This window comes from Lepisosteus platostomus, chromosome 27 (genome assembly GCF_059453375.1).
Source record: "Lepisosteus platostomus isolate fLepPlt1 chromosome 27, fLepPlt1.hap1, whole genome shotgun sequence".
NCBI classification, from domain to species: domain Eukaryota; kingdom Metazoa; phylum Chordata; class Actinopteri; order Semionotiformes; family Lepisosteidae; genus Lepisosteus; species Lepisosteus platostomus.
In genome coordinates, this window is record NC_142637.1 from 7,757,029 (window position 1) to 7,784,259 (window position 27,231).

The 27,231-nt window shown below is 49.2% G+C and overlaps 2 protein-coding genes across 3 annotated transcripts; one reads left to right on the top strand and one right to left on the bottom strand.

Annotated features, from left to right (window-relative positions):
- Positions 1-397: 397 nt before the first annotated feature.
- sugp1 (SURP and G patch domain containing 1) lies at positions 398-16,271 on the bottom strand. 2 transcript variants are annotated; one of them, XM_088621845.1, is made up of 14 exons: positions 16,164-16,271; positions 14,600-14,762; positions 13,915-14,018; positions 12,326-12,604; positions 11,063-11,186; positions 9,668-9,771; positions 8,457-8,580; positions 7,572-7,885; positions 5,965-6,071; positions 4,663-4,840; positions 3,976-4,082; positions 3,694-3,839; positions 2,251-2,380; positions 398-1,210 (listed from the first exon to the last, which is right to left on the bottom strand). In XM_088621845.1, exons 1-14 carry the CDS (start codon positions 16,180-16,182, stop codon positions 1,184-1,186), a joined length of 1,926 nt encoding a protein of 641 aa, XP_088477971.1. In that variant the 5' UTR covers positions 16,183-16,271; the 3' UTR covers positions 398-1,183. The 2 variants fall into 2 exon arrangements, with proteins under 2 accessions (XP_088477971.1, XP_088477970.1); XM_088621844.1 differs by lacking the exon at positions 16,164-16,271 and having other exon boundaries at positions 14,600-14,832.
- A 5,594-nt stretch (positions 16,272-21,865) lies between these two features.
- Positions 21,866-27,007, top strand: LOC148639224 (complement factor D-like). The gene is made up of 5 exons (XM_088622046.1): positions 21,866-22,169; positions 23,102-23,246; positions 23,399-23,543; positions 25,233-25,490; positions 26,694-27,007. The coding sequence occupies exons 1-5, from the start codon at positions 22,106-22,108 to the stop codon at positions 26,841-26,843; spliced, it is 762 nt and encodes a 253-aa protein (XP_088478172.1). The 5' UTR covers positions 21,866-22,105; the 3' UTR covers positions 26,844-27,007.
- Positions 27,008-27,231: the final 224 nt, after the last annotated feature.

Below are 27,231 nucleotides of genomic sequence, written 5' to 3' on the forward strand. Positions count from 1 at the left end.
GCTTTCCCAGGAGTCTCCCATCCAGGTACTGGGCAGGCTCAGACCTGCTGAGTTCCAGTGGGGCTGCCAGCTGTGAGCTTCAGGGTGATACGGAGGCTGCGTTAGACATTTGGATGCAAGCTGCACAGCAGGCACAGCCCCTCTGTTGCACTGCTCAGCAGGCAAAATAAGTAAAAGCCAGCAAAACGAATCACAGTCAAAACAACCCTAAGGTTTTGAATTTTTCCTGAAAAATCCAGCTTTAGGCTTAGACTTTCCCAGTGACAACAAGGGTGGGGGGTCCTGTATAATAAAATCAGAAACAGGAGAGCCCGAATAATTCCCCTTTGTGCTGCCCTGCAAGAGAAGCGACTGCATGTTTGTCATACAACAGGGAAGCCAGACCTCAGAAGGAATATTAAGAGACACTTGGAAAAATTTATTGTTGACGCAATGACATGCATTGACGCTTTTATATCTACAGTGCAATAAAAACTAACAGCCTGGGGGGCAAGAGGCAAGCGTTCTGTATTTGGGACAGCAGGAATGAACCATTAACATCAGGATAAAGACTGGCGTTGTATGCAACTCCCTACGTTTCACATTCAATGCGACTGTTTTGGCTTCTCGACAGGAAGGAATATCTGAATACTGCAAACAATTTACACACAATACAGACAAGCCAAATCCCACACTTGACAGATCAAAAGTGATTTGTTTGTTACATAACTGCCTTTTTGAGAAGCAGTCGTGCCGATGTGTGCACACACTTAACATCCAGAATGTCACAGTACAAAACACCCGAAGCAAAAGCAAAGTCTGCAGTATAAAATACATCCAGAATGTAGTAGCAGCAGCCGTCGCCAATGAACAGTTCTGGGGGAAAAAAAAAACAATCATCTTCTCCATACGCTCAGTAATTAAAAACCACAGCTCTTTGTAGTACCCGAAACAGCTCAACCGTTCCTGTTTCTGTGTTAGTGGCAGAGAGATCGTGTCCCTTCATCACACAGGATGACCACAAATCGAGTATCTGTTTCCACAACAAAGACAGCCCGAAATATTCGGTCCCGGGACCGCATTGCACTTCCCAGGATACCAGGCTTCCAGCGGTCTTGAGTGGACTGGACTTTACTGCACATGGCAAAGAATGATGGGATCAGATTTCTTTTATTCATTTAGTATTGTATTGGCTGTGCCTTCTTCAGTAGTACGGTCTCCTTGGATTGTTCTGAGAGAAAAAAAAAAGAAAACCCATTAACTTCTCTCCTTCACCCATCAAGACAATATCCAGCAGAGACCGAAGGGTAGCTTGTTTTGTCTGGAAACTAAGACTGCATTTTCCTTTTTGTAAATTCTGTCTGCCACCCCCAGCTTGTCTGTTTACCGACTCAGTATTTCACCCCTCCTGTTTCCTGCATCGCTTCTTCTCTGTTTCTGCATTTAGCGTTACTGGAGCCTGAACGCGGACAGTGGTGTCATCACTACAGTCACAATACTCGTCCACTTCTAACTCTGCCACACAGAGCCAACAGAGCCACCGTACAGACAAGGCTTCCTGCACAAACTGAAGCCCAGATGTAGCCCGACACCAGGGCTGTATACTTGTAAGGAGGCGGTGAGCTGGACAACAGCAGAGAGATCTCGGGCCGGTCTCGGGCGGCGCTGAGGTGGAGAGCATCTCAGCTAACAGGTGGCATGAAAAAATCAGACAGAGGCACACCATATAAAACCCAGCACTCGGGGCAGGAAAGCAGGGGTGGGTAGGAAGGGAGGAAATCGCTGAAAAAACAAAGCAGGCACAAAAAAAAAAGAGAGAGATCATCACTGGCGAAATAAAGTGAGAGTAAACCACAGCAGCTCAGCCAATGACAGAGCCCTGAGTGAAGGGTGAGGGAAGTATTTAAAGGAAATGGAACCAATAATGAAACAATGAATGAAATTATAAACTTATTAGACGCCCACTGTTAAAGTCTGCCCGAGTGTGTTTTAACACCGTGTCCCGCGTTTGCTTGTGAGACAGATCACCGGTGCCCGCTGAGGCAGGACAATACTGTTCTAGAACTGCAGAAAAGAAGTAAAATCACAAACAAGGTGAAACCATTTGCCGGTTTACTAAGGAGATGAGTGGCTCACTGATCAGATGATCGCCTTCGGCCTTTTCTTAAGGGGAGCAGGGTATTCAGCTTCAACAACAGACGTCGGGCTGCTCGTTACAGACCTCCACCACCCTTAGTGTAAAGAACAGCCCTGGAGCATAAAGATCTTTACCAGCGGGTTGGGTCTGAAGCGGTAGGCCAGCATCATCCTCTTCCGGAAGGCGTCGTACTCGTCGTCGTGCTTGCTCAGCTCCGCGGGCCGGTCCACGCCGAACCCCGCGCCGTCCACCGCGGTGGTGCCCCTGGCGCACAGGAGGGCGGCAGCGTCAGCCCCAGCAATTCAACCCCCTTCAGCACCCACACGTGACGGGGCTGCCAGCTCCCCCAGCACCCACACAACATCTAACCAACGTTCAGAATCGTTCCAGTTTTGTCAAGGACATCCTGTATGAAGTCCCCCTACAGTATTATGCACTATTGCTTTAACTCCTGGTCAGACCATGTTGCACCCACCCATTGTCAGAAAGCCATGTACTCCTGGCAGGAGTCATGACCACCGGAAGCTCAGGACACACACTGACCACCAGTCAGCAAATATCTGCTTCCCAAAACCCTGATACAACTGAAACCAGAGTGCAATATGAGTCTTGACCTGTATCTACGTCCCGTCCTTCGGATGAGACGTAAAACCGAGGTCCTGACTCTCTGTGGTCATTAAAAATCCCAGGGCATTTCTCGAAAAGAGTAGGGGTGTAACCCCGGCGTCCTGGCCAAATTTCCCATTAGCCATTACCAATCATGGCCTCCTAATAATCCCCCTCTATGAATTGACTTCATCACTCTGCTCTCCTCTCCACTGAGAGCTGGTGTGTGGGGAGCGGACTGGCGCACTATGGCTGCCATCGCATCAACCAGGTGGGGCTACACACTTGTGGTGGTGGAGGGGAGTCCCCATTACCTGTAAAGCGCTTTGAGTGGAGTGTCCAGAAAAGCGCTATATAAGTGTAAGCAATTATTATTATTATTATCATCTCAGCTCTCTCCAGACCACAGGGTTCATAATTACTTAACACCTGTCATGACTAGGGATGCAAAACTCTTGCTAGTTAGGCTGACTCCTTAAACCTCTAAAAGGCTCATTTCTATTCAAGAATGTCATAGTAGGACAGAATATTTGTTCCAATTGTTTAAATGCAGCCACAGGCAGCAACAATTCTAAGATACATACTCCCAGAACATGAAGAGATTGGACAAGCAATACAGCAAATTAAGGATGAGGCACAGCAGTAAATCCCATGGGTAGCCACCAGGTGGTACTATGGACTAATGTTTATAATCTGCCATGTACTATGCATGATTTTTTTATACCAGATATAACACATAAGGACATATTTTACAACCACCAACCCAGTAACCAAGACAATTGTTTTCAATGTCACATAAAATTGTTAATGGCATGAGATGACCTCAACGATAGCTACACATCCAAGGAGCACTGCTCTGTCTGCTGTCCCATAAACAATAAGGACACTCTGCAGCGCTGTTTATAGCTACAACATCCTGAATAGTCTTTTCCCAGCAGGGGCAGCTGCCACGGGCGAGCGGGCATGCCCACCTGTTCACCGGATTCTTGATGCCCTGTCCGTCCGAGCCCAGGCCCTCTCCCTCTTTCCAGCCCATCTTCATCAGCATCTGGAACCCGATGTTCTCCACCGTCAGCTTGAACTCCTTGTACTCCGAGTAGTCCGGGTTGCGGCCTTCCTGTATCGGAGAAAATGAACAAAACCGGAATATTACCCAGACTGGAATAAAAATAAGCCAAGCGGGGGACCGCGGCTGGTCATCGCTCGGTCAGGACCCGCGACAGTCGGCCTCCAGGCCTCCCCTGGCCTCTCACCTTCAGGGCCTTGAAGGTCTCCATGAACTTCTCCAGCTCTTCGGGCGGCAGGAAGTCCCCGATGAAGTGCTTCCCTTTGCCCATCTCGGTCAGCTGCTCTGCCCACTCTGCGGAGAGACGAGCCCAGATCAGCCACCCACACGCGGCCAAGACCGAACTCCGCTTCAACCCCCCCCGCCAGGCTGCAGTGGTGCAACGGCGTCGCCGTGTCCCAGCTGCCGTGTAATTCCTTCTCTTTCAAGGAGTGTCCTGCGCACACGGGCTGAAGGAACTCAGCCTCTTCGGTCTTGAACGGGGAAGACTACGAAGAGACCTCAATTCAAGGATCCAAGACCCTCAAAGCGGACCCTTTCAGAACCAACTGTGAAACACGAACCAAGTGGAGACTGCATTTAAAACCGAGAACACTATACACAGAGGGTTGCGGGAGTGTGGACCGATCTGCCCCGCCATGTCGCCGAAGCCATCCAAGAACCAGCTGGATGACAAGCCGGGATCCACGAACCACCAAAAGGGCCCTCGTGAGCTTTCTCTCGCTCCTATTCCATTTCGAAAGAAGAAACGAAACCAGCGCCCAGACACGTGCAACGTCGGTAAAACGGCCTAATTAGCTTTGACGACGGTGTTGGAAAGCAAAGGGCACCGGGAGACACAGTCTCGGCCCAGAGGACACCCGGCCCGGCTCACCGCGGGTCTTCTCCATTTCCATCTGCCGCAGCCGGTGCTCCCAGGTGCCCTGCTTGGTATCGATCTCCTCGTCGCTGTCGTACTCGTGCTGGTGCTCCTGCAGGGCCTTCTCCCACATCAGCTGCATCTCCTGCATCGCCCGCTTGTGCTTCATGATCATGTCGTACATCTCCTGCATCTGGAAGAGGCGGGAGCATGTCATCATCCCCCACCTCCCCCCACCCGCTGGGCTGCCCCGGGTTTCCCAAGGGCTCGCCGGTGGCAGGGGAGGCCTGGTGACCACCCGGAAGGCCGCGGCCTCAGGAGACCCTTGCTGGCCAGTCTCCACCCCACCCCGCCGGTGCTGTGCCAGTTGGGCACCGCTTGGGAGGGGCCCAATCACAGCCTGCCAGCGCCATCATCATCCTACCCGCAACCTTCGCTTGTCCAATTCTAGTCTCCTGTCTGTTCCAGACACTCTGCTGGTGAAGGGCTCGTCTCCTGCTGCACCCCAAAGCTCTATTTCTTCCAATTCTATTACTAAAGTTATCAGAGGGTCACCTTCCCTGAGCGCTTTCAAATCAAGCTTGATTCAACTGGTTCTGTATCTGCCCCTTTGCTTTCCTAGTGAATTCCAAACCCTTAGTGTAACTGTGTAATTCTGCTGTCTTCTCTCATCGTGTGCATTTTTTTTCTTACTGCAATGCAGTGGCTTTGAGAAGCCACTTTCAAAGGCAGCATCTAAAATAAAGCACCACTCAGGCTCAAACCAGGAACCCGTGCTCCACCATTTTCAGCCTGCAATCTCACAGTTACTGCAGCCGAGCTCCCCTGCAGCCCCCCCAAAATTCGGAATGATAACAGCAAATTCATAATGCAGTTCTCAGCATTGCAAGGAACATCACAGCTGACTCTACCCATACTCTCCATTCTCAATTCATAATACTGGGAGATGGGACCAAATTCAAAGAAAAACATTTCTAAGAAGTCCTTTGTCCCCTCTGCAATAAAACTACTCAATGAAGGTGTGTAAATGTAGTCCCCCCCCCCCCCCATCTACCTATTTATTTATCCAACTATTTATGCATTACATACTGTTCTGGTGATTCCATGTGATTTTATGCGACTCTGATGTTCTGCTTGTATGTTTTGTGCCAAAGACAAATTTCCACAGCGGTGCACAATAATCTATCTATCCTGACACTTCCGAACAAACATCCTCTCTGCCGGGCGGAGAGGCTTTCTGAGATATGGAGTCAAAATCAGGGTTGCAGTATGTCAAGAAGCCAGCCAGGACTCTGCAGTGCGGACGTGACCTCTCACCTCCTGCTGCTCTTTCAGCTGCCTCTTCTGGTCCTCGGACAGCTCGGTCACTCCCACCAAGCCCACGGGCTTCCCCTTCTTGTACCCCAGGCCTCTCAGCTCCTGGGCTGCAACGGCACCACACAGACAGAGCGGAGTCAGAGGCAACACTCATCCACAGCTTAGCGCGCCGTGCACCGCGGGAACGCTGGGGCGAGACATGGGCAAGAGCGACACGCCTGTACGAAGGTTTGCATTCCTGGCAGGAGTCATGGCCACTGGAAGCCTACACTGGAAGCTCAGGACACACACTGACCACCAGTCAGCAAATATCTGCTTCCCAAAACCCTGATACAACTGAAACCAGAGTGCAATATGAGTCTCGACCTGTATCTACGTCCCGTCCTTCGGATGAGACGTAAAACCGAAGTCCTGACCCTCTGTGGTCATTAAAAATCCCAGGGTGTTTCTCATAAAGAGTAGGGGTGTTACCCCGGTGTCCTGGCCAAATTTCCCATTGGCCCTTACCAATCATGGCCTCCTAATAATCCCCCTCTATGAATTGACTTCATTACTGTGCTCTCCTGCCCACTAATAGCTGATGTGTGGGGAGCGTTCTGGCGCACTATGGCTGCCGTCGCATCATCCAGGTGGGGCTGCACACTGGTGGTGGTGGAGGGGATCCCCATTACCTGTAAAGCGCTTTGAGTGGAGTGTCCAGAAAAGCGCTATATAAGTGTAAGCAATTATTATGATTATTATTATCATCATCATCATCATCATCTCAGCTCTCTCCAGACCACAGGGTTAATAATTACTTAACATCTGTCATGACTAGGGATGCAAAACTCTTGCTAGTTAGGCTGACTCCTTAAACCTCTAAAAAGCTCGCTTCTATTCAGGAATGTCACAGTAGGACAGAATATCTGTTCTAATTTAAAAGGTCTACCCTGAACATTCTGCAGCTTTCGGAAATCACTGGTCTTAATATGCTGTTTCGAACTACTGCACGGCATTTCGCAATACGCTGCACTGCCTCTTCTACAACACAATGGCAGGAAGGAAAACGCTGTGAGCAACGAGTAAAGGTTTCTCGGAAATGTAGCGCACAAGCGATAACAGTTCCACCTCTCTCAGTGGAAAAGGCGAGGGAAGAAATATCCGTTAGATTTCCTAACTTTCTGGCTGCAGTTAAAATTTCCGCGCGTTTCTGGGGTCTTGATGGAAAGGTTTGCTGCTGGAAGAGATTTTAGTGGGATGCTGGTCCTAATTCCAGTACAGCTGTTTGGCCCCTATATTGTAAAAAAGCCATCGTCCTTCAGATGAAACATACAACTGAGGTCCTGACTCCCTGTGGCTTCATCACTCTGCTCTCCTCCCAGCTGAGAGCTGGTGTGTAGGGAGCGGACTGGCACACTGGGGGTGGAGGGGATCCCCATTACCTGTCCAGCACCCTGAGTGGAGTGTCCAGAAAGGCGCTATATACTGTAAACGTAAGAGAGTATTATTCTAAATAAAATCAAGCCTTTCCTGTCCGCCTGCAAGTGGTCCTGTTGCTGTACTGGTCATCTAGTGTTGTTCAGCCACTGGAGGGAACTGGGAGACAGGAAGGAGGCGACAGCAGGTACCGGAGAGTGTGGGGGTCTGCGGCTCGGGCTCCGCCTCCGCGGGGATGATGATGGGGGGCAGCGGCACGTCGACCCGGTCTTCCTCCGACCCCCAGCGGCTCTTCCTTTTCTTTTTGCTGGCGGCAGGCGCCGGCGCGGTCGTCGGGGAGACGGCCCGGGGGGGCGGGGCGTCGGGGGGCGGGGCCGGGCGTTTCAGCCTCGCCTGCGTCTCCGGGGGGCTGGGGGCGGGGCTCTGCTGCTTCCCCGCCCGCCTAAACTCCTCCACCCGCTCCCTGTAGAAGCGGTGAGCTGCGCTGTCAGGCTCGAACAAGAACCTGCGGGGAGAGGACAACACCGCCATCGCACCCTCAAGAGCTTTCGCACCGGGGCTGCGGGCCAATCTGATCCTGGGCAGTGGTTATGGGATCAGTTACAGGAGGAAATGGGCTTTTATTCAAACAACATATTAATAAACGCGCAGTGAAGTTATTTTCTGAGAAATGTGGTTGGTGCATCTCTCGTGTTACCCTAAAAAGAAAGAAGAAACCATAAAGCCCTCAGCGGTGCTAATTTCACAATCTCATCTGGACACCATCTGAAGAGAAGCGGCAAACAGCTCTTCTGTTGCAGAGACCAGCACTGAGAAGCATTTCCACTGACACACATGTTCACGTAAGAAGAACATAATGGGTGTTAGAGACAACAGGAGGCCATTCAGCACAATTTAGCCTGTTTGATACTGGGTAATCAATCCAAGGATCCTATTCAGCCGTTTCTTGAAAGAAGCCAGTGTATCGGCTTCGACAGTGCGGCCGGAGGGATTGCTCCACGCTCCCACCCCCCTTCGCGTAAGGGTCCCGCACACCCCCACATCACCAGATCCCTGGTCAAAGCCGCGCTGCTCACCTGAAGGCTGGGTTCCCGCGGTTGTGCCGAGCGGCGATTGTTTCCACCTCCGGCCCGCCATCCGCGACGAAGCGTGCCAGCTTCTCCGCCACCCTGTGCACCTCCTCGTCCACTGGGGGGGAAACTTTAAGCAGGCTATGAGTACTGGGGTTCAACTCACACAACAACTCAACAGCCACTTAGATTCTATAGCGACCAGGGGATAAGAAGGGGGGAGAGGAGGGGTGGAAAGAGGAAGCGTTTTAAAAAAAAAACTCCCGTGGAGTTGCAGCCCCTCATGATGATGGATGGGGGCAGCGATATGACCGCAAGTTTAAAAACTGCGCAGTCAGGCTCTGGCCTCTGGCCTTCGGGGACTCCAACAATATTCTGGGTTTCACCAGATACGCGGTTTAGATACTCAAGATGCCAATTAGAAGGGGGGCCGTCCGTTTCTTGATGCCCAGAGTTTGGGTCTCAACCATCCAGGTGGGAAGCCAGTTACAGAAACCCACCACTCTTTGTGTAAAAGAGGGTTTTCTTTTTTTTTCCATCTTAAATGAACTCCCTTTTAAGTCCCTACTCTGTGTGTGTGTGTGTGTGTGTGTGTGTGTGTGTGTGTGTCCATTTCTGTACTGAGCAATAAACAGTCCACTGCCGTGATCCTGTCTCCACCTTGAAGGATCGTATATAGCTGAACCATATCCTCTCAGTGTTCTGTGTTCTTTGACGTAGAGACTTCTCCTGTTTAACTTGACAATATACAACCAGTATCCAGGGTCCAGGAATCTGGAAACTGTGTGCCATTTGTATCCTTCTCAAAACCCTCACAGCCATTTAATGGCACAATACCCAGCAATGCAACTGTTTACAATAAAACAAGTAAAGGTTTATACTGTACTGAAAAGAGAAGAAAAGAAACAACGTTTCGGCTGTGGAGCATTCTTCTGCTGCCACTTCTTTGACACCCAAAGAAGGCTCCACGGCTGAAACGTTGTGTTTCTTTTCTTCTCTTTTCAGCAGGAAAAAACCTTTACTTGTTCCTTTGCAGCCTGCGCATGCTGACGCAGCTCCCTAATGGAACTTTTAACACTATACAACATGTCGCCACTGACATCAAATTCCTCCCAGTGCTGCTCATCAGCCTGTTGCTGTCAGGACCATAAGAGGAAGGACACAGGAAGTTTCAGAAGGGGGTGTTTCCCCAACAAAAAACATAACCACGCTCTTACCATCTGAGCTGGGGGAGATCTCTTCTTTGGTTTTATCCTTTCTGAGCTCTGCCACTTTCCGTCTGTAGTACAGATAGTCCCGACTGTTCTTGTCATACAAGAACCTGCAGACAAACAGACGGTAAATATGACCACCTGCTCCACCGCTCATCGTATGAAAACCAAAGAATTGCTGGATGCACATTGGTCAGGTGGGATGCTCTCGATGTTCTTTCCTATAAATAAAGTGCTTTGGAATCTTTCTCATTGAAAAGCACTAGACATAGGCTAAGAGTTATCATTTTTTAGACAAAGTAACTTCTTTAAAGCTGCAGAACCTCCCTGCTGGGCGAAGCTGCTCCTAGTCAGTAACTGGGATGAGAGACCTCTAAGGACAAGCAGGTGTAAGTTGTTGTTGCCACACCAGCAAGTGGTGCTCTTTCCCTCTTGGCCAGTATTCCAAATCAATGTCCCAGTGTGGAGTCTCAGTCTGTCCTGTCCTGTAGGTGGTGCCATCCTTCTGCAGAGGCTTTAAACCAAGATCCCGACTACTTAGATATTCAGGATTTTAAGGCCTTGATCAGGACTATAACCCCAGTGCCTTGCCTGAATTCCAAACTGGGCTCCCTAAGGGTCGCCAAAGCAAAAGAACCTCCGGACCTCAATCTAAAGTCTATTGTTTTACTGTGAGAAGTACCTAGTACCTAGTCTTCAGTACCTAGAAGTACTGATTGTATTGTATTATTATTATTGTATCATTCGTTACACTGTGGCTGTGTTGTCTGTGTTAAGCTGCTGTTGCACTGCAATTTCCCTCACGGGATCAATAAAGTATCTATCTATCTCTATCTACCTACCCAGGCAACCTGCCTCTGAAACAGGGTGTACCATTACAGCATCTTATGGAGTATTACAATTCTTTTAATCCCAGATCTCACAACTACTGAAGTAAAAACGGAAACCCAGAGACTTATCTGAACAGCAGTTTCTCAAGTCGGGGATGTTGCAAAAGGAGCAAAAAATTTGCTTGACAGCCGGCATAAGAAACACTTGCAACCTCACCAGTTTGGTTGGGGGCTTCTATCTTGCGACACCTCGAACTCAGCAGTTTTACAGAGAGCGAGGACTGGGTTAAGATCTGCCTCCTTTCTATGCTGATGTGCACATCAGAAAGACATCTCTCGCTCTCAAACTTAAACAAAGAAACCTTTTGTGGGGACAATTTGGGACGTTATAAACAGTTTATATGCTTTATGATATTCTTCAGTCGTCCCCACTGCACAGATAGAGAGGAGTGGACAAAAAGAAGTGAACCGAAAAAGCTTCATTTCCGTCACTGCTGGTCTCTACAATAAAAGCACGCCCGAGGCGATAACTGAGCTGCGAAGCCGCTGGGAGAAGGGCAGAGGGACTCACAAGAAAAGGGGGTTGTCCCTGTAGTCCTCCTTGGCCTTCCTCTCCAGCTCCGGCCCCCCTTCCGCCACGAAGACCGCCATCTTCTCCAGGATAGTGCGGGTCTCGGGGTCCTCTGGAGGGGAAACTTTAAGCAGGCTATCAGTACTGAGGCTCAACTCATACACACAACTGCACCACCAGCCAGCCGGGAGGTGGTGGGGGAGTCTGGGGTTCACAGAGAGGATGGGCGAGGAGGAGGAGGAGGAGGAGGAAGGAGGGGGGGGGAGGAAAGAGAGTCAACAGCCATCTTCAACGCTTTTTCAACCCACCAGAGAAAGCCTGGCTCGCCCGAAGACTGACCCTACTCTGAACCTCCACCCACTTTTCTGCCTCGTATCTCCTTCTCGGGCGAGAAAGTTTAGTGTCAGATCTTCTAGCTAGATAAACTGCAAAAATAACTTGAACTGTTACGGCCTGTTATTTGAGGCTAGAAACGGAGAGCGTGAAAATTAAAAAAAACTGCGGGCCTGCCACGTTTAAAATGGCAGTCCCAAACAGTTTTGTCCAGGGCTTTGTCATTGTACAGCGTAAATTCCACGTGGGTACAGACTCAGTTTTTAAAAGGTTTCTACGGCTAAGTTTTAAAGTAACTAGATCTCCAGGGCTGTTGGAACAGACAGCAAATGCAATCTAACTTTTTTCCTAGAATCGTGCATGTGGCAAAGAGCTTCAGCACCTTTTTTAAAACGTGTAACATCCCTTTCAGCAACCAGCCTGGCACAGTTGTGTCTCACAGCGGTGCTTATTTTTGTGCGGAACAATCACAGCCCTGCGCAATGTGGTTTCTGTTAGCTGCCTCATGCGTAGTGGTGCTGCACAGAGGCAGAGTGCCAGGACTTTTAGAGAAGCTGAGCTCCGTGCAGAGAGCTGCAATGATGAAACAAGAGCGAGACATGGGTGGCTGAACCTCCCCGGCTTTCGTTCTGTAAAAACCCCTGTGTTCGCTCAAGTCAGCCATGTATTAACACGCACTGATAGATTATAAAGGGCTTAGCATTTCTGGCTCGCAGCAATGGGGCTGTGGTTTCAGCCCCGGAGCTGGGATGCTATCTGCGTGGAGTCTGCATGTTCTCCCCATGTTCACACGGGTTTCCTCCCACAGCACAAAGACACGCTGGCAGGTTAACTGGGTCTGGTGCGAGTGCATGCAGGTTTGTGTCAAGTGTCTCTACTGTAAGCGATACTGAGGTAAGGACTATGTAAGACCACGGTCATGGTGATTACCTTTGACCTCTAGGTAGTGCAGATCGTCAGTCTCATCCTCGTCCTCCTCCTCTTCCGGCGAGACAAAGACGCTGGGGCGGGGGACGCGGGGGGCCTGCTTGGCCTGGGAGTAGTTCTTGTACTGGTTGAGCATGCTGCTGAAGCCGAGGCCGGGCCGCTTGCCTATCAGGATACTCTTCTTCGGGGCCGGCGCCCCGCCCGCAGAGCCTCCCGGAGCGGGGGCCAGCCTGCTGTTCGAGGGGTCACTGCCGGCTCCTGCGTGGGGACCCACAGCCGATCCTAGAAAACACAAAAGGGGAGCTCAGCACATGGACTCGGCTGTTCTCCTTATACGGGTGTTTGAAAACCACGCAGAGCTTCAGCAAGACCTCTGGTAGAGCACCGCGCTTCTGTTTTTTTTCTCTGCGTGCTGCAGAAAGGACTCTTGCTCTGGCTTGAGTTCAAGGGAGAGCACGTTCAAAGGTTAATTCTCGGTCTGAAGAGGAGCAGCCCATGCAGTCTGGTTACAGGAACTGAACCTCTTCAGTCCTCAGGAGGGGACAGGGAGAGAAGAGACGATACAAGCATTTAAAGGGCAACCGCAGAACTGTTTTTATATCGCAGGGTTAGAAAGAATCAGCCTTTTGATGAGTGCATTTCCAACCACAATGAAACTAAAAAATACACGGTAACTTGCTCAACCTCCGATTTGCATCACAAAACAGATGAACTTTCCAGGTGTTGCGCAGCACCAGGTCCTGTGATTCAGAACAAGGCAAGAAATCTTCAGGTGATGTGAAGCTGTCCTATGACACTGTAAACAAGCCGGCCTGTGAATCCATCTCTTTTCATCCAATAGAAATATTGCTCTCGACTTAGATGGTTTTGCTTGACAAAGACTATGTGCTTGTTAACTCTGCATGCAGATCACGTTGGAATATTTCTGCGGTGAAATGTCTGCTGCACAACCTGTACTTATTCACTCCTACATTGCAGTACATCAGTCATTACAGGGACTAGTGAGCAGGAAGGGCCACATTGCCTCGCACTTTGTGGGAACTCTCGATCTCACCCGCGCCCGTGGGGAGACCAGGGGTTTGCAACAAGATGGCGACTCACAGTACTTTGTGATTTTGTGCTTAATCTAATTTGATATGAATAAATGAATTTATTCTGTAACAGAGATTTAATAATAGGTCTGAAAAATAAGGACAGCAGTTCCCCTTTAAAAGCCATAGAGTAAAAGAATAAAAAACAGGAACCAAGTTGAAACATATTGACGCGGAAAAACACAATAGTCCTGCAGTGCAGGCTGCATCAAAGCTGTAAATGTCTTTACACAAAGGGTTGCGGGGGTCTGGAACACCTTGCCCAGCCATGCTCAAGTGGTTGAACAATATCCTCCGATCAATATGTTAAGAGGAACCATAAGTTGCTGACTGACCGAGAGAGAGCGAGACCTTCTGCATCTAAGTTTACCAGTTTTCAATTAAAAAAAACGAACTGCACCGTTATTGTAAATCTAGTCTTTGATGATCGCGTGTACCCAACAGGGTGTTTGCAGGCAGGTGAATCTTGGGAGTGGACCTAACCTCAAGGCGGCCACGTACCTGAGTTTGAGGCCGACTTCTCCTTCTGCATCTTCAGAAACTGCTGGAGGAAGCTGCCGTCGTTGGCAAACTTGTTAGAAGTAGGCCTCTGCTCATCTGGCGAGCTGTGGGAAAAAAATAGCATCAAAACATTGCATTGGAACACAGCATCAACTTACTGTGCATACTCTCACGTTCTGCAGAACTGGAAGTTTGCATGCATAATATCCTAAGGAGTTAACTTCACATGTACACACATTTGATACATCACATTTGATACCAAAAACACAACTAGTGAGAACCCATGTCTAAGGAAATACTTGTGCAATTCAAAGTCTTATTTCGTGATTGCCTGTCGCTCAGACGTTGATTTGTGCGAACTCACAGTTCCATTTGTCCTTCAACCTTTCTTAATCCTAGAACAAAGCAGGAGGACATAAACCAGCCTGATGTCCTTTTAGACACCCTCTCCCGAGACAGAGGGGACAGAGTGCGACAGCCTACAGGTTAAATCAAAGCTTTAACCCATCAGCTGGAGACAAATGACAAAGCCAGGACTTCGCCGCGGGCCTCTAGAAGCAACGAGCCACTGGCAAAGGGAAACACACCCATCAAGCACCATCTCGATTTCGTTTTGTTTAAGTCGGGGCTGAAGTTTGTAGAAGGCGAGTGAAGCCGGTAGCGGACAGCGGACAGCGGAGCAGACCTGGGGGTGGCAGGCTGGCTGGGGGCCGGCGCTCTGCTCTTGGTCTGATTGGCCATCTTGGCCTCGATTTCCCGTTTCTTCTGCGCGATCAGCTCTTCCTGCCGCAGGATGTTCATGGTGGCCTTGTTCTTCGCCACTGGCTTGACCTTCCAGCCCGATCGCCCTGTTGGGTGGGCAGCACACATACACATAAAACACACAGGGCCGTCCGACTTCATGCCTTTTAAAACACTTTCACAATGCCCGCTCACTGGCCGAAATATCAGAAACGACCAGTGGGCAACAATGGGTAGCTGGTTTTGAGGACACCCATCAGACACACTCCCATCCCCAGATCTCAGTCCTGTTAAAAACTGAGAGATCTGCAGTTAAGGGCAGCACTGCATTTGTTATAACTACTTATAAAACCTCAACTAAAGGTGATTCAGGAACAAAAATATGGATAGGGATTGGGCTGCAAATATCTCACATGTTCTTGTGGAATATGTATCCGAGTCTTAATTGAGCTGCTCTTGCTACCTGCAAAGGCCCGACACATTGTGCAAGAGTGGGGGTTCCAGGAATTTTGCCACCAGGTGAATTTACACAGAATGCACACATGAGCTTTGCAATCTGGTTCTGGTTCATTAGCTGTGCTCCATTAATAACATAAGAACGCAGAGAGGAAGACAAGTGGGAACTAGGAGGGGGGCGCTTTGGAACTGATAACAGCAGGCACTTATTTACACAGAGAGTGGTGGGGGTCGGGTGCAGGCTTCTTTCGCGAAACATCTGAATGATATCTTCTATTCACTTAGCTTCAAGCACAAGATCCTCCAGCCAGGACATCGAGGTCTAACAAACCGACCCGTGAGGCTCTTTTTTTCCTTAGTAACTGCGTCCCTTAGGCTAAGGATCATTTCTCAGAAGGCCTGAAAGTTTGTTCAGCCTCACCCCGTCGTCACGATCAGATGTATTAGGAAGATATCAGAATAACCGAGGCTTAGTGTGGCAGGTGTAGGCGACCGCAACAGAAGATAAGAAAGAAGCTGAAGCCAGCAGAAAAAGAAAACAGGAAGAACAGCAAGCCGAAATTATGACAGAAACGCGGCACAAACAACTAAAATAAAATAAAAAATTGTTGACTCCGCTTAGCTACTTATGTAAGCAAAAGCGTCCGTCAGTAATGATGACTCCGGGGTTCCTCGGCGCCGGGTGGGCGTGTAGCGTCGCCTGAACGCTTTGATTCGTGAATTTCTGAATTCCTCCGTTTTTGCATAGAATAAACACAAAATAATTATCTTAATTACAGCCACGAACTCACAGGAGATTCGTGCATCAGGCGATTATTTGAGGATTATCTGATCGCTTTCAATACCACGTTTTACGTTAATGTCCCGTCCATCTTACTCTGGTTAAAGGTGACTATTGAGGCCCGAGGCCCGCTCAAACTCCTGGCAAATCCGAAAAAAGACTCGCTATTTTTCGCATGTCGGCTCAACGTGAAGACCGTTAAATCCTGCATGGCGTTTCTTTGGGGAAACAAGCGTTACAAAACTAAATAAATAAAAATTCTTTTCTTTACCTGTCTCGCCACTCTCCATAGTTAGCAGTTATCGTGAGAACACAATCTTTTTTTTCCCCCGTCCGGGAACTCCTACGTCATATCCGGGAATCCACTGAAACTCTAGAAAACTCGATTTCCCAGTACACCTTGCCTCCAGGACGGATTGCGATTCACAAGAATATGTAGTTTTTAATGACGAGGTTTAAATATACGTTGTATTGAATTAGAAAAAATCATGTACAATGTTAATAACCTTTTCTGTTGTAATTAACAAAGGTAATATATATATATATTCAACGTAAAATGATCATAACAATTATGACTAGTTAATTGTGTTTATTCGTTGTATCTAACATCAAATGTTTATTTCTTTGTCTTTTTGGGGGGGTTGGGGGCAACTTTTAGTAGTTTTTGAGAACCTGCTATCCCAGCGCCTTAAATGGCTTGAAAAGGTTTACTAAAACAATTTCCTGTGCAGAACAAGAGCGTACCAGGTGACGTCCCCAATGATCATGTAGATCAACCGCTTGCAAAACCCGAAACAGCAGGTTTCGATCACGTCTCTGCCAGACCCGTTGCGCGAGATAACCTCACTCAGATTGCTACATAAATTAGTTTTTTCCCCCTTAAGTGTAGAACATGATGAAATAAAATAATAAGATACAAATAGCCCAGGAACTGTGCCGAAAGGAGCTGTTTGACTCCAAAGGCTCCCGACTTTGAAAAGGCAGTACTTCCTTGATACAAAATAGAGCGGGCAGTAGATTTGTAATTTAATATAATGACAATAACTCTTATTTTATGTTGCACCTTTAAAGGTGTATTCTCAAAGGATTTTACAGCAAGAAAAAACACAATTATAGAAGACAGCAGAATTACACAGTAATAGGAATGTGAAGGGACAGACACAGAACCAAATAAATAAAACATTCTAAAGAAGAAGGATTTGAGTCTTGATTTGAAAGTGCTAAGGAAAGGTGACTCTCTAGGGAGAGAATTCCAGAGCTTTAATGGTAACACAATAACATTTATGTTAGCTTATAAAGTGCAACATTGCATCATTCAGTATTCAGTATTTTTCAAAGTTCAATAAACAGCTTTGAGGATTATCTTGTCTTCGATCTTGTCTTCGATCTTGTATCAGATCTGCAAATCTGTGTGTAAAACATGTTCTCCTGCCTCTGTGCATGTGATGTTTCCAGACTTTTTAACACGTACTGTATATACAGACACTCATGTATCATTGAATAATGACGTAGAGTTCAACACCATGACACAGACACTCATACAGTGTAGAATAGAGTGGGACACTATTTAAAACTGAAGGTTCAGTTATTGTGATCCTCTGAGTCACCATATTATCCAAACATACATCAGACATTTTCTAGAAGAGTGTGCATCTTTTATTAAGAGAAACACGGGAGAAACACACTGATACCTGACAGTAGGGATATTAACAGTGTTGCAATAGGAAGTACTCTAATTTTAAACAGACACATATGCAGTTAGTGTCTCTTCCTCTTCCACCCCTCACCACTCTCACCCAGCTATAAAGCTCTCAGCTTCAGTTCCACAGAAAGGGACAGAGAGACAGATAGAAGGACAGACAACATTCGTCTACTGAACACAGCTCTGCTGGGAGTGACTATCCTGTCATTTTTTTGAGTGATTACTTTGATGCATTTCTCTTGCCTGAGCTAAATAGCAGCAATTTCAAATGAAAAAAGGCAGCACACACATTTACAGGTGGTGACATTGCTGCCTCGCAGTGCTGGGGCTGTGGGTTAAGTTCTGAATCTGGGGTTCTGTCTGTGTGGAGTTTGCATGTTCTCATGTTTTTTTTGTCCAGTTGCTCCAGTTTTCTCCCACTCTCCAAAGACACGCTGGTGGGTTAATGGCCTCCTAAAAAAAATGGTTCCGGGTGTGACTGTGTGTCTGTGTCTGCGTGTGTTGTACCCTGCCTTGCGCCTTGCTTGCCGGGACAGGCTCTGTGGTTAAAATATATCATTAGCAATTAAGAGAGAAAAAAACTTGTTTAACTTCCTTTTGCGTGAAGCATAATTTGGTCCCATTTTGTCACTGTCTGTCTTCACTTGATGTTAACCATCGGGAATCCAGAATGAAAAGGTCAGGAAAACAGGTTGGGACAACACCACTCATAAATATATACCACTCAAGAAACTAACTTAGGCAGCACTGTTAGAATTTGAGACAAACCCATTTCCATCCGGTGCTGAATTAGTCATATCGCCGATTTATTATCTGAGTGTTTCCGGCCGCACTGCTGTGTATTAATGATGTTATTTCTTCAGCGGATTCCCTGCAGATCATCAGAGGAAACGACGCAGCTCCTCACTCCAGGCCCTATGGCCTCCATACAGAAGAATGGGCAGCACTACTGCGGGGGATTCCTGGTTGCTAAGCAATGGGTGATGTCGGCCGTGCACTGCTTCACCGAGCAGTAAGTGCAGGGGGAGCTCGCTCACGGAAACAGCCATGTGCTCCCAGCACCCAAGGCAGCCAGCCTGCAAGGAAAAACTCAAAGCAGCATAAAGAGTGCCTGGAAACAGAACCAAGCAGACGACAGCAGTGTCTAGGCAGGGCCTTTCACCAGTGTATATACTGTATAGGAACAAGTAACAGGTTTATTCCATGCTGAAAAAAAAGAAGAAAGAAAACACAACGTTTCAGCCGTGGAGCCTTCTTCAGTATGAAGAAGCACTGGAATCAGTAACAGTATTCTTCATCATCATCATCATCATCTTATAGTGCCCTTCATGTAAAAAAAACCCCAGCGACCTGCACGAGAATCAGACCAAGCCTAGCAACAGGTTAGGGTACACACAGCAATAAGAAGCAGGACAAACAGAATACCAGCCAGGCAGTTGCTCTGTGCTCTCAGTCTCTGGCCTGTCTGCTTCCCTTTTTTATCACTTTTCTTACTTCTGCCGTCAGACTGTCTGGGAGTGAAAATCTCCAGACTGATGTTGTCACGAGTGTGAGCCAGACTTGTTCTGGAGGTCCAACACAGACAGCTCCACCTTACACTCACACACACGCACACACATGCACACTCAAGCACTCATGCCAACACACACACGCTCGCAGGCTTGCACACACATGTATACAAACACGCACAAGTATTCATGCAGACGCGCACGCACACTCCCACGTGCACAGACACACACACACACATGTTCACACACTCACTGACATGCACACATATGCACAAACACGAGCACACACACATGTTCACACATGCACACACATGTTCACACACTCACACTCGCTGACACGCACACATATGCACAAACACGAGCACACACACACATGTTCACACACTCAGTGACATGTACACACATGCACAGACACACACACATGTTCACACATGCACACACATGTTCACACACTCACACTCGCTGACATGCACACACATGCAAGCGTCCACACACTGCTCAGAGGTGTGGTGGACCAATACTGACGTCATTACCCTTTGACAGGTGTCACATACTGTACTCTGTGAGTGCGCGCAGGAAACAGCGATGATGTGGATTTCTGACACTGTGTGCTGTATTCCCCAGGGAGGAGCGCAGAAGTAAGATCCTGCTGGGGGCCCACCCCTCGGGGCGTGGTCTTTGAGATCCAGGCCTGCTACTCCCACCCCGAGTTTCTCCCTGATCAGGGCTTCGACAATGACATCGCTCTGCTGAAGGTACGCGAGTTTCTGCAGTCTGACTGCACTGATCTCACAGCAGCTGAGATACTGCACCATCGCATCCAGAGAAGGAAATACAGTACATATAGCTTATCTCGACTGGCAGGTTGGGAAAAGGAAAGGCCGTGGGCTCCTTCTCTTTCCTGCATTTCAATGTTGGTTGCAGCGAACGCAGAGGAAGGAAAGTAACATTGCAATGGAAGCCTTGCTCAGCTGCTGGTGAGTTTTTGGCCTGGAGTCGGCTGACTTGAGCACAGCAGGTTCTGGTTCCACGTGTGTCACAGCAGGGAGCTGAGGTCTGTCACAGTGCCGAGCCAGTGGCAACCTGCTGTGCTGAAAGAGCTGTTTCTTTTTAGGGACAACCATCAAACCATACAGCTCTCGGGGCGCCAGAAGGGTAGGAGGGGGAGATTATCGATGAGGAAAGTAGAATCACTTAGTGAATGGAAACAGACTGATATATTGGCCAGTAGCGATTAGGGTCTGGGCTTGTATCCTGGACTTGCGGGTTCCAAACCTAGGTGGAGACACAGCTGTTGTGCCCTTCAGCGAGGTGCTTCACCCGGAGTGTTCCTTTAAAATACCTTCTAGTGCAGAAGGGTACAAGTATAGTAGCTTAGGAACAAAGTGTCAGCCAAACTCTAACATTGTTTTTGCAGAAATCACAGCGAGAGAGCTCCAGAACAGGTCACAGCTTAAATGGGACTCTGCTTTTAATGGGAGTTATTGACAGAGGCTGGGGAGGGATAAAACAAGTTAATCTCACACAGCAGTTCTTGATTGCCATCATCACAGACAGTAGCTCTAAGATCACTTTATTGGCCCTATACAATTTTCTTGCATTAGGAATTTGTCTTTTTCACATACCCCAGCTTGCTCTCCATGAGACACACAGACAGGGAGAGAAGCTGGGGGTCAGAGCGCAGGGTCAGCCATTCATACAGCGCCCCTGGAACAGCTGGGGTTAAGGGCCTTGCTCAGGGGCCCAACGGAGTAGGATTCCTCTGCCGGCCGCAGACCTGTTACGTTGTGCGCTGAGCGCATCTAGAAGCTACCGTGAGCTTGGCTGGCACTTTTGGTATAATGGTCCCGTCAAGGTCCGGTGTTGCAGAATTTGCACGGATTTACTTCCGACTGGGGTTTAGTCATAATGACATCTTGCTAATTTTAGCAAATATTAAATATATGAATCATTATAAGCATGTGTGGGATTGAGAGATCAAAGCAATGATGGTTCCGTTATGAACAGTATGCGCTTCCGTATACCTTCTAAAATATTTGCAGCTTCCTCAGCGATGGCGATTTAAGGACCAAAAGGAGGACGCGTCAGAGTAAATTCAGACATATTATAACTTGGCTTCCAATGGATATTTCAGACGGCTTTTTCCACAGAGGAGCACGACAGGAGACACCATAAAAAGACGAGATGTTAAGATATAGGACATAGTTACGAGCATTTAAACCCAGAGAAGTTGTGTTAATGTTGTGCACTGCAGGAGCAAGGCCTCAGTGACAATACTGTGTTCAGACTGTGGTCGCCGCAACACTGTCATTTCAATACAAAAAAACAAAGCTGGCGATGCTCGGCATGTCCTGTGCATTAACAGGCTGGATGAACTGAACCTTTAAATCTTGGAACAGGGGGACCTAACTGAAGTATCCAAAATCCTCAGTACTACTGGCAACAATCCTCTTTCCTTCTTCAGGATAAGCGTGAAACGCGAGCCACAGAACACGAGTGAAAAACACAGGACAGCGCCCTTTAAAAAACAAAACAAAAGTTTGTAAAGAGCGATAACTTTTATTAACTTGGGAACAGATTGTGGGCTTGTGGCACAACAGATTGTGGGCTATCGCGAATTATAGTATCTCACGACTGCAAATGACCTCCTTTATAGCGGGTCCGTGTTCATCCCGCGTCTCCATACTCCCCCGCCTTCCTCATCCTCCTTCCTGCGAAGATGTGATGTCCGTGGAAGCGCGGCTGTGGTGTCAAATATCACCGCCGCTCATAACCCGCCTCGCAGGCCCCCCGACCCTCGTCCAGCGAACGACAGTGACCCGGCCAGGAGACAAAAAACCTGCACGCCGCACTTCTGTTTCCTCAATTATTCTTTTTCTGCCTCCAACCACAGAAAGTTTCGCCGAGACAGCGCTATTTTGTTTTCCACCCCTCCCTTTTCGTGGCGTATAAGACGGGACCCCGTCGACGGGACCCCCTTCATTCTCCAAACCCGCGGACACCATGGGACCGAGACACTACGCACTGCTCCTCGTAGCCGCTGCGCTGCTCGCTTCTGCACAGCTGGGTAAGGATCTGCCCATTTCTATAGGCATCTTTGAAATAAAAAAAGTGGTCAAATTCACTTCAAGAGTGAAAAACACTCCGCAGCAGGCTTGTTTTTAAGGCTTGTTAAAATCTGTGCGCGGGTGGCTCATCTTTATTTTATTTTTAAGCAGGCCGACTGGCCGAATACGATTATCATCTCAATTACGAGCTATTTTAAGTATTAAAAGAACTGCAAATATACTTAACTCTACTTCGCGACATCTTTATGTTCATAATAACGCCAGTGCCTTGAGTGTGGTACCTAAAAATGCGGATACAATCTTTTGTTTTCCCCTCCAAAGATGTCACGAAAGCAAAACTTTCCAAAACAAAATTCTGTTCACACCCTAATTAAAACTGCAGGCGATATTTCAGTGACCACTATAGGCTTTATTACAAGTGGCTCTTAAAAATGATGCGAGTCGGCATTTTGCTCCCAGCGCTGCGTATTCCTGTACAAGCTGAGTGCTTATTTTAAATTTCTTTAGCCGACACATTTACTGGAGTATCCGACTGCGATCCGATTGCGAGACTGAGCTCTCCGCAGGTGCCAGGAGCTATATGGAATAGTGGATGGAGCTGTGAAACTGGGAAGGTTGCGGGTTCAAATCCCACTACCGCTATACCCCTGAACAAGCAATGCGCTTCGCCTGAATGGCTCCAGTAGAACTTCCCAGCTGTGTGAATGGGGGGGATGTGGTCCGCTTTCGATACAAGCGTCGGCCAACTGAATGAACGAAGTAAGGTGGGGAAAAAACAGTCTGCAATCCAGGTTACTCAAGGAAAGGCATAGCAGGTGCGAAGTACAGATCAATCCTGAAAATATGAATAATCCCGGTTTGAGAGGAATTCCGAGCTAAGGCATGCGGCTGCGGACTGAGACGTCCTGTGTGTGCCTGCCTGCGGGCCCAGGTGACTGCGTCATGGGCGGCGGTGAAGCTGTGGCCCACTCCAGGCCGTACATGGCGTCGATCCAGCACGACGACAAGCACGAGTGCGGCGGCTTCCTGATCTCCGGGCAGTGGGTGATGACCGCGGCGCACTGCTTCTCCGAGCCGTGAGTCCGCCGCTGCCGCCACCTCTCCGCCCACCCCCGCGTCCGGTTCCGTCTGCTGCGGCTCCGCGGCTCCCGTCCCGACAGGGGCCCGGAAATTAAAGATCATAAACGGCGGTCTGGGTCATTTGACTCATGGTGGGTTTTTTTTAAAGGTCCGACAAGAGCATCAGAGTGGTGCTGGGAGCCCATTCCTTGTCCACGCCGGAAGACAGCAAACAGGTTTTCAGCATCGCATCAAGCCACCCTCACCCGGAATTCTCCTTGGAAAACTATGACAACGACATTGCGCTGCTGAAGGTAAAGGGTGCCCACCTCCTGAATAATGTTGGCATAGTGTGGTGTCAACTATATTGGGGCATACAGTGCTGTTTCAGTACGGTGCAGAGAGCACTGCTGTTTCAGTACACTGCAGAGAGCACTGCTGTTTCAGTACAATGCATAAAGTACTGCTGTTTCAGTACACTGCAGAGAGCACTCATGCTCCAGTACAGTGCAGAGAGCACTGCTGTTTCAGTACACTGCAGAAAGCACTCATGCTCCAGTACGGTGCAGAGAGCAGGGATGCTTCAGTAAAGTGCAGGGGAGTGCACTTTGCAAGTTATGATAACCAGGGGACCTCATACAAGTATTCCAAATCCTGAAAGAGCTGTCCCATCGGACGTCTTCAGAAAACAAGATGTTTAGACGTCTAAAGGACAGGGGTGAAAATTACATGGAAGTGCATTTTAACCTGCTAACAGCAGGCATGTTTTTACACAAAGGCTGGTGGGTGTATGAAACAAGTTACTTAGCCATGTTGTTGAAGCTGTTACCCTGGCTTCTTTCAAGAAATGTCTGGATGTAAATCCTTGGATCAATTAGCCAGTAATCATTAACTAATTAACCAAATGGCCTTGTCTCATTTTCTGTCCTTTCTGATGTCATTATGTCAGTTATGTAATTATGTAGTACTTTCCCTGTAACTCAGAAGTGATCCGGAGTGAGCTCATTCAGTTTCTCCTTGTGCATCCTGTGATCATTGATCCCTATATGACATACTGCAGGCAGAGGAATCCCTGAAGCTGGATGGCAGAAGATTAAGTTTAAATTTATGATCAAGTTTATGATTAAGATTAAGAATGAAGAGGAAGAGGAAGGACAGAAAGTCCAGGGAAGTACCAGCCAGGGATATCTCATCCAGATGTTGCTGTACAGATGTGCAGACATGGGGTGGGCGAGTCGCTGCCTGGGAGGGTTTGGAGAGCGCTCACGGGGGTGGAGGAGCGAGAGGGAGTATGGGGGGGGGTCAGACAGGTTTGCAGGGAGGGATGGTGGAACAAGTCTAAATTCTGTTTAGTGAAACAGTGCAGGGGAAGTAACAACAGGATGTTGAGTGTCAACGGTCTGTGCATGGTGAAACTGGACACTGTTTACAGCAGCACAGTGGCCTTCCCCTTTGAGGCCAGCTCCTGCAGGGGCTCCTTAGGACTCAGGACTCAGGGTTCAGAGTTCAGGGAGCTCATGACTCAGGACTCTCAGGGCTCAGGGGTTCAGGGTTCAGGACTAAGGACTCAGGGTTTAGGGGGCTCAGGGTGCTCAGGGTGCTCAGGGTGCTCAGGGCTCAGGGCTCAGGGCTCAGGGTTCAGGTTCAGGGCTCAGGGCTCAGGGGTCAGGGGTCAGGGGGCTCAGGGTTCAGGGTTCAGGGGGCTCAGGGTTCAGGTTCAGGGCTCAGGGGTCAAGGGTTCAGGGTTCAGGGGGCTCAGAGCTCAGGGGGCTCAGGGTTCAGGGTTCAGGGGCTCAGGGTTCAGGTTCAGGGTTCAGGGGGCTCAGAGCTCAGGGGGCTCAGGGGTCAGGGGTCAGGGTTCAGGGGGCTCAGGGTTCAGGTTCAGGGCTCAGGGCTCAGGGTTCAGGGGGCTCAGAGCTCAGGGGGCTCAGGGTTCAGGGTTCAGGGTTCAGGGGGCTCAGGGTTCAGGGTTCAGATCTCAGGGCTGCGCGCTGTGCTTTCAGCTGGACGGCACGGCCACGGAGAGCAGCGCGGTGAAGCCCATCGCGTTCCAGCGCGGCGGGGGCTACGTGCAGGAAGGGGAGGAGTGCAGCATTGCCGGCTGGGGCGCCACCAGCAACATCGGCTTCCGGCCGGACAAACTGCAGCAGGTGGACGTCAAGGTCCTGAGCCGGCGCCTGTGTGGCCGCAGCGACTACTACGGAGACAAATTCACGGACAACATGATGTGCGCCGCCGAGAGCCGGAAGGACACCTGCGATGTACGTACAGCTTCCCGCCGGCAGGAAATCACTTCGTCGGAATGACCAAATATCAACCGATGAGCTAAACCACGGGGACAGGGATTTCTGAGACGTAAAACCGAGGTCCTGACTCTCTGTGGTCATTAAAAATCCCAGGGTGTTTCTCGAAAAGAGTAGGGGTGTTACCCCGGTGTCCTGGCCAAATTTCCCATCAGCCTTTATCAATCATGGCCTCCTAATAATCCCCCTCTCTGAACTGGCTTCATCACTCTGCTCTCCTCCCCACTGAGAGCTGGTGTGTGGGGAGCAGACTGGCGCATCATCCGGGTGGGGGTACACACTGGTGGTGGTGGAGGGGATCCCCATGACCTGTAAAGAGCTCTGAGTGGAGGGTCCAGAAAAGTGCTATATAAGTGTAAGCAATTATTATTAATGATTATTATATTTGAGTATTTTTAATGGCTCCACAAAATTCTTAAGCTAGTTTTCAAATAATAGATACGTGGAAGTGTAAGATTATATAGATGTACAGATTGATGAGATTGATAAACTGTAGATTGACAGACGTACAGAAATTATCTGACGTAGTATTTTCAGGCAGAATGTTTCTGATGTGGCGTTACTGATTCCCAAGATTCCTAAAAGGTTGCCAAAACAATTTGGTTGCTTTCTTCCGGTATTGCTGGGAATACTCTGGGGAGCAGCACACGGGTCAAGGGGAAAGGGACCCCTAGCTAACAGGAAACAGAGATCTGGAAATCACCAGAGGGCGGGGCGGTGGTGCTGTGGTCAGCAGCACTGGGACCCCGAGATCGATTCCAGACCTGGGGTGCTGTCTGCGTGGAGTTTGCATGTTCCTCCCGTGTTCCTGTGGGTTTGCACTGGGTGCTCCAGTTTCCTCCCACAGTCCAAAGACGTGCTGGGGGGGGTTAAATTGGCTCCTGGGAAAACTGGCCCTCGGGTGTGTGCGAGTGCGTTTCTGTGTCTGTGTGTGCCCTGCGGTGGGCCGGCGTCCCGTCCAGGGTGTCTGAAGTGGATCCAAAAAGGATGGCTAGTTGGAAATCCGAAGAAAACTCCTGCGTGATCACACGTCCGATTCCCGACACAATGTTCCGGGATGCTCCTGGGTTTTCTTCCGGGCCGCAGAGCACTGTGACCCCCAGTTTTCAGCGGGGGGGGGCTCCTGTCCTCTGACCGGCCGTGTGCTTGCTTGTGTCCCAGGGCGACTCGGGCGGGCCGCTGGTGCACGGCGGCGTGGCGGTGGGCATCACGTCCAATGGCAGCAAGAAGTGTGGGCGCCCCAAGAAGCCGGGGGTCTACACCGTGATTTCGCGCTACGCCCAGTGGATCGACAGCACCATGCAGCAGTGACCCGCAGCGCTCCTCACGCCCCCCCCAGCGCCAGGGGAGACGGGGGGGGGGGGCAGGGCGGCGGCCCGCTTTGGGGAAACAGAGGCGCTTAGCCTTGTACTCTTTCAGCTGCGCCTGCTTTGTTAACCAGCCTGATTAAAGCAATAAACTGCCTCTCATTGCAACAGGAGCTCTCAATGGCTTTATTACAGTGTGGCAAAGGCCCTGTGGAGGCACCTGTGGTTATCTGCACCGAGCAGTTGCTGACAGGGAGTGTCTCAACGATGAGGCCGAGGTGTTGCCGGTGAACTTTGCGAGAGCCCCCGCAGAGTAAAAAAATGCTCTGAACTTAATTAAGCGAAGGGTAATGACCAGACAGTAGATCGCCTGTTCGATATTTATCTTCATG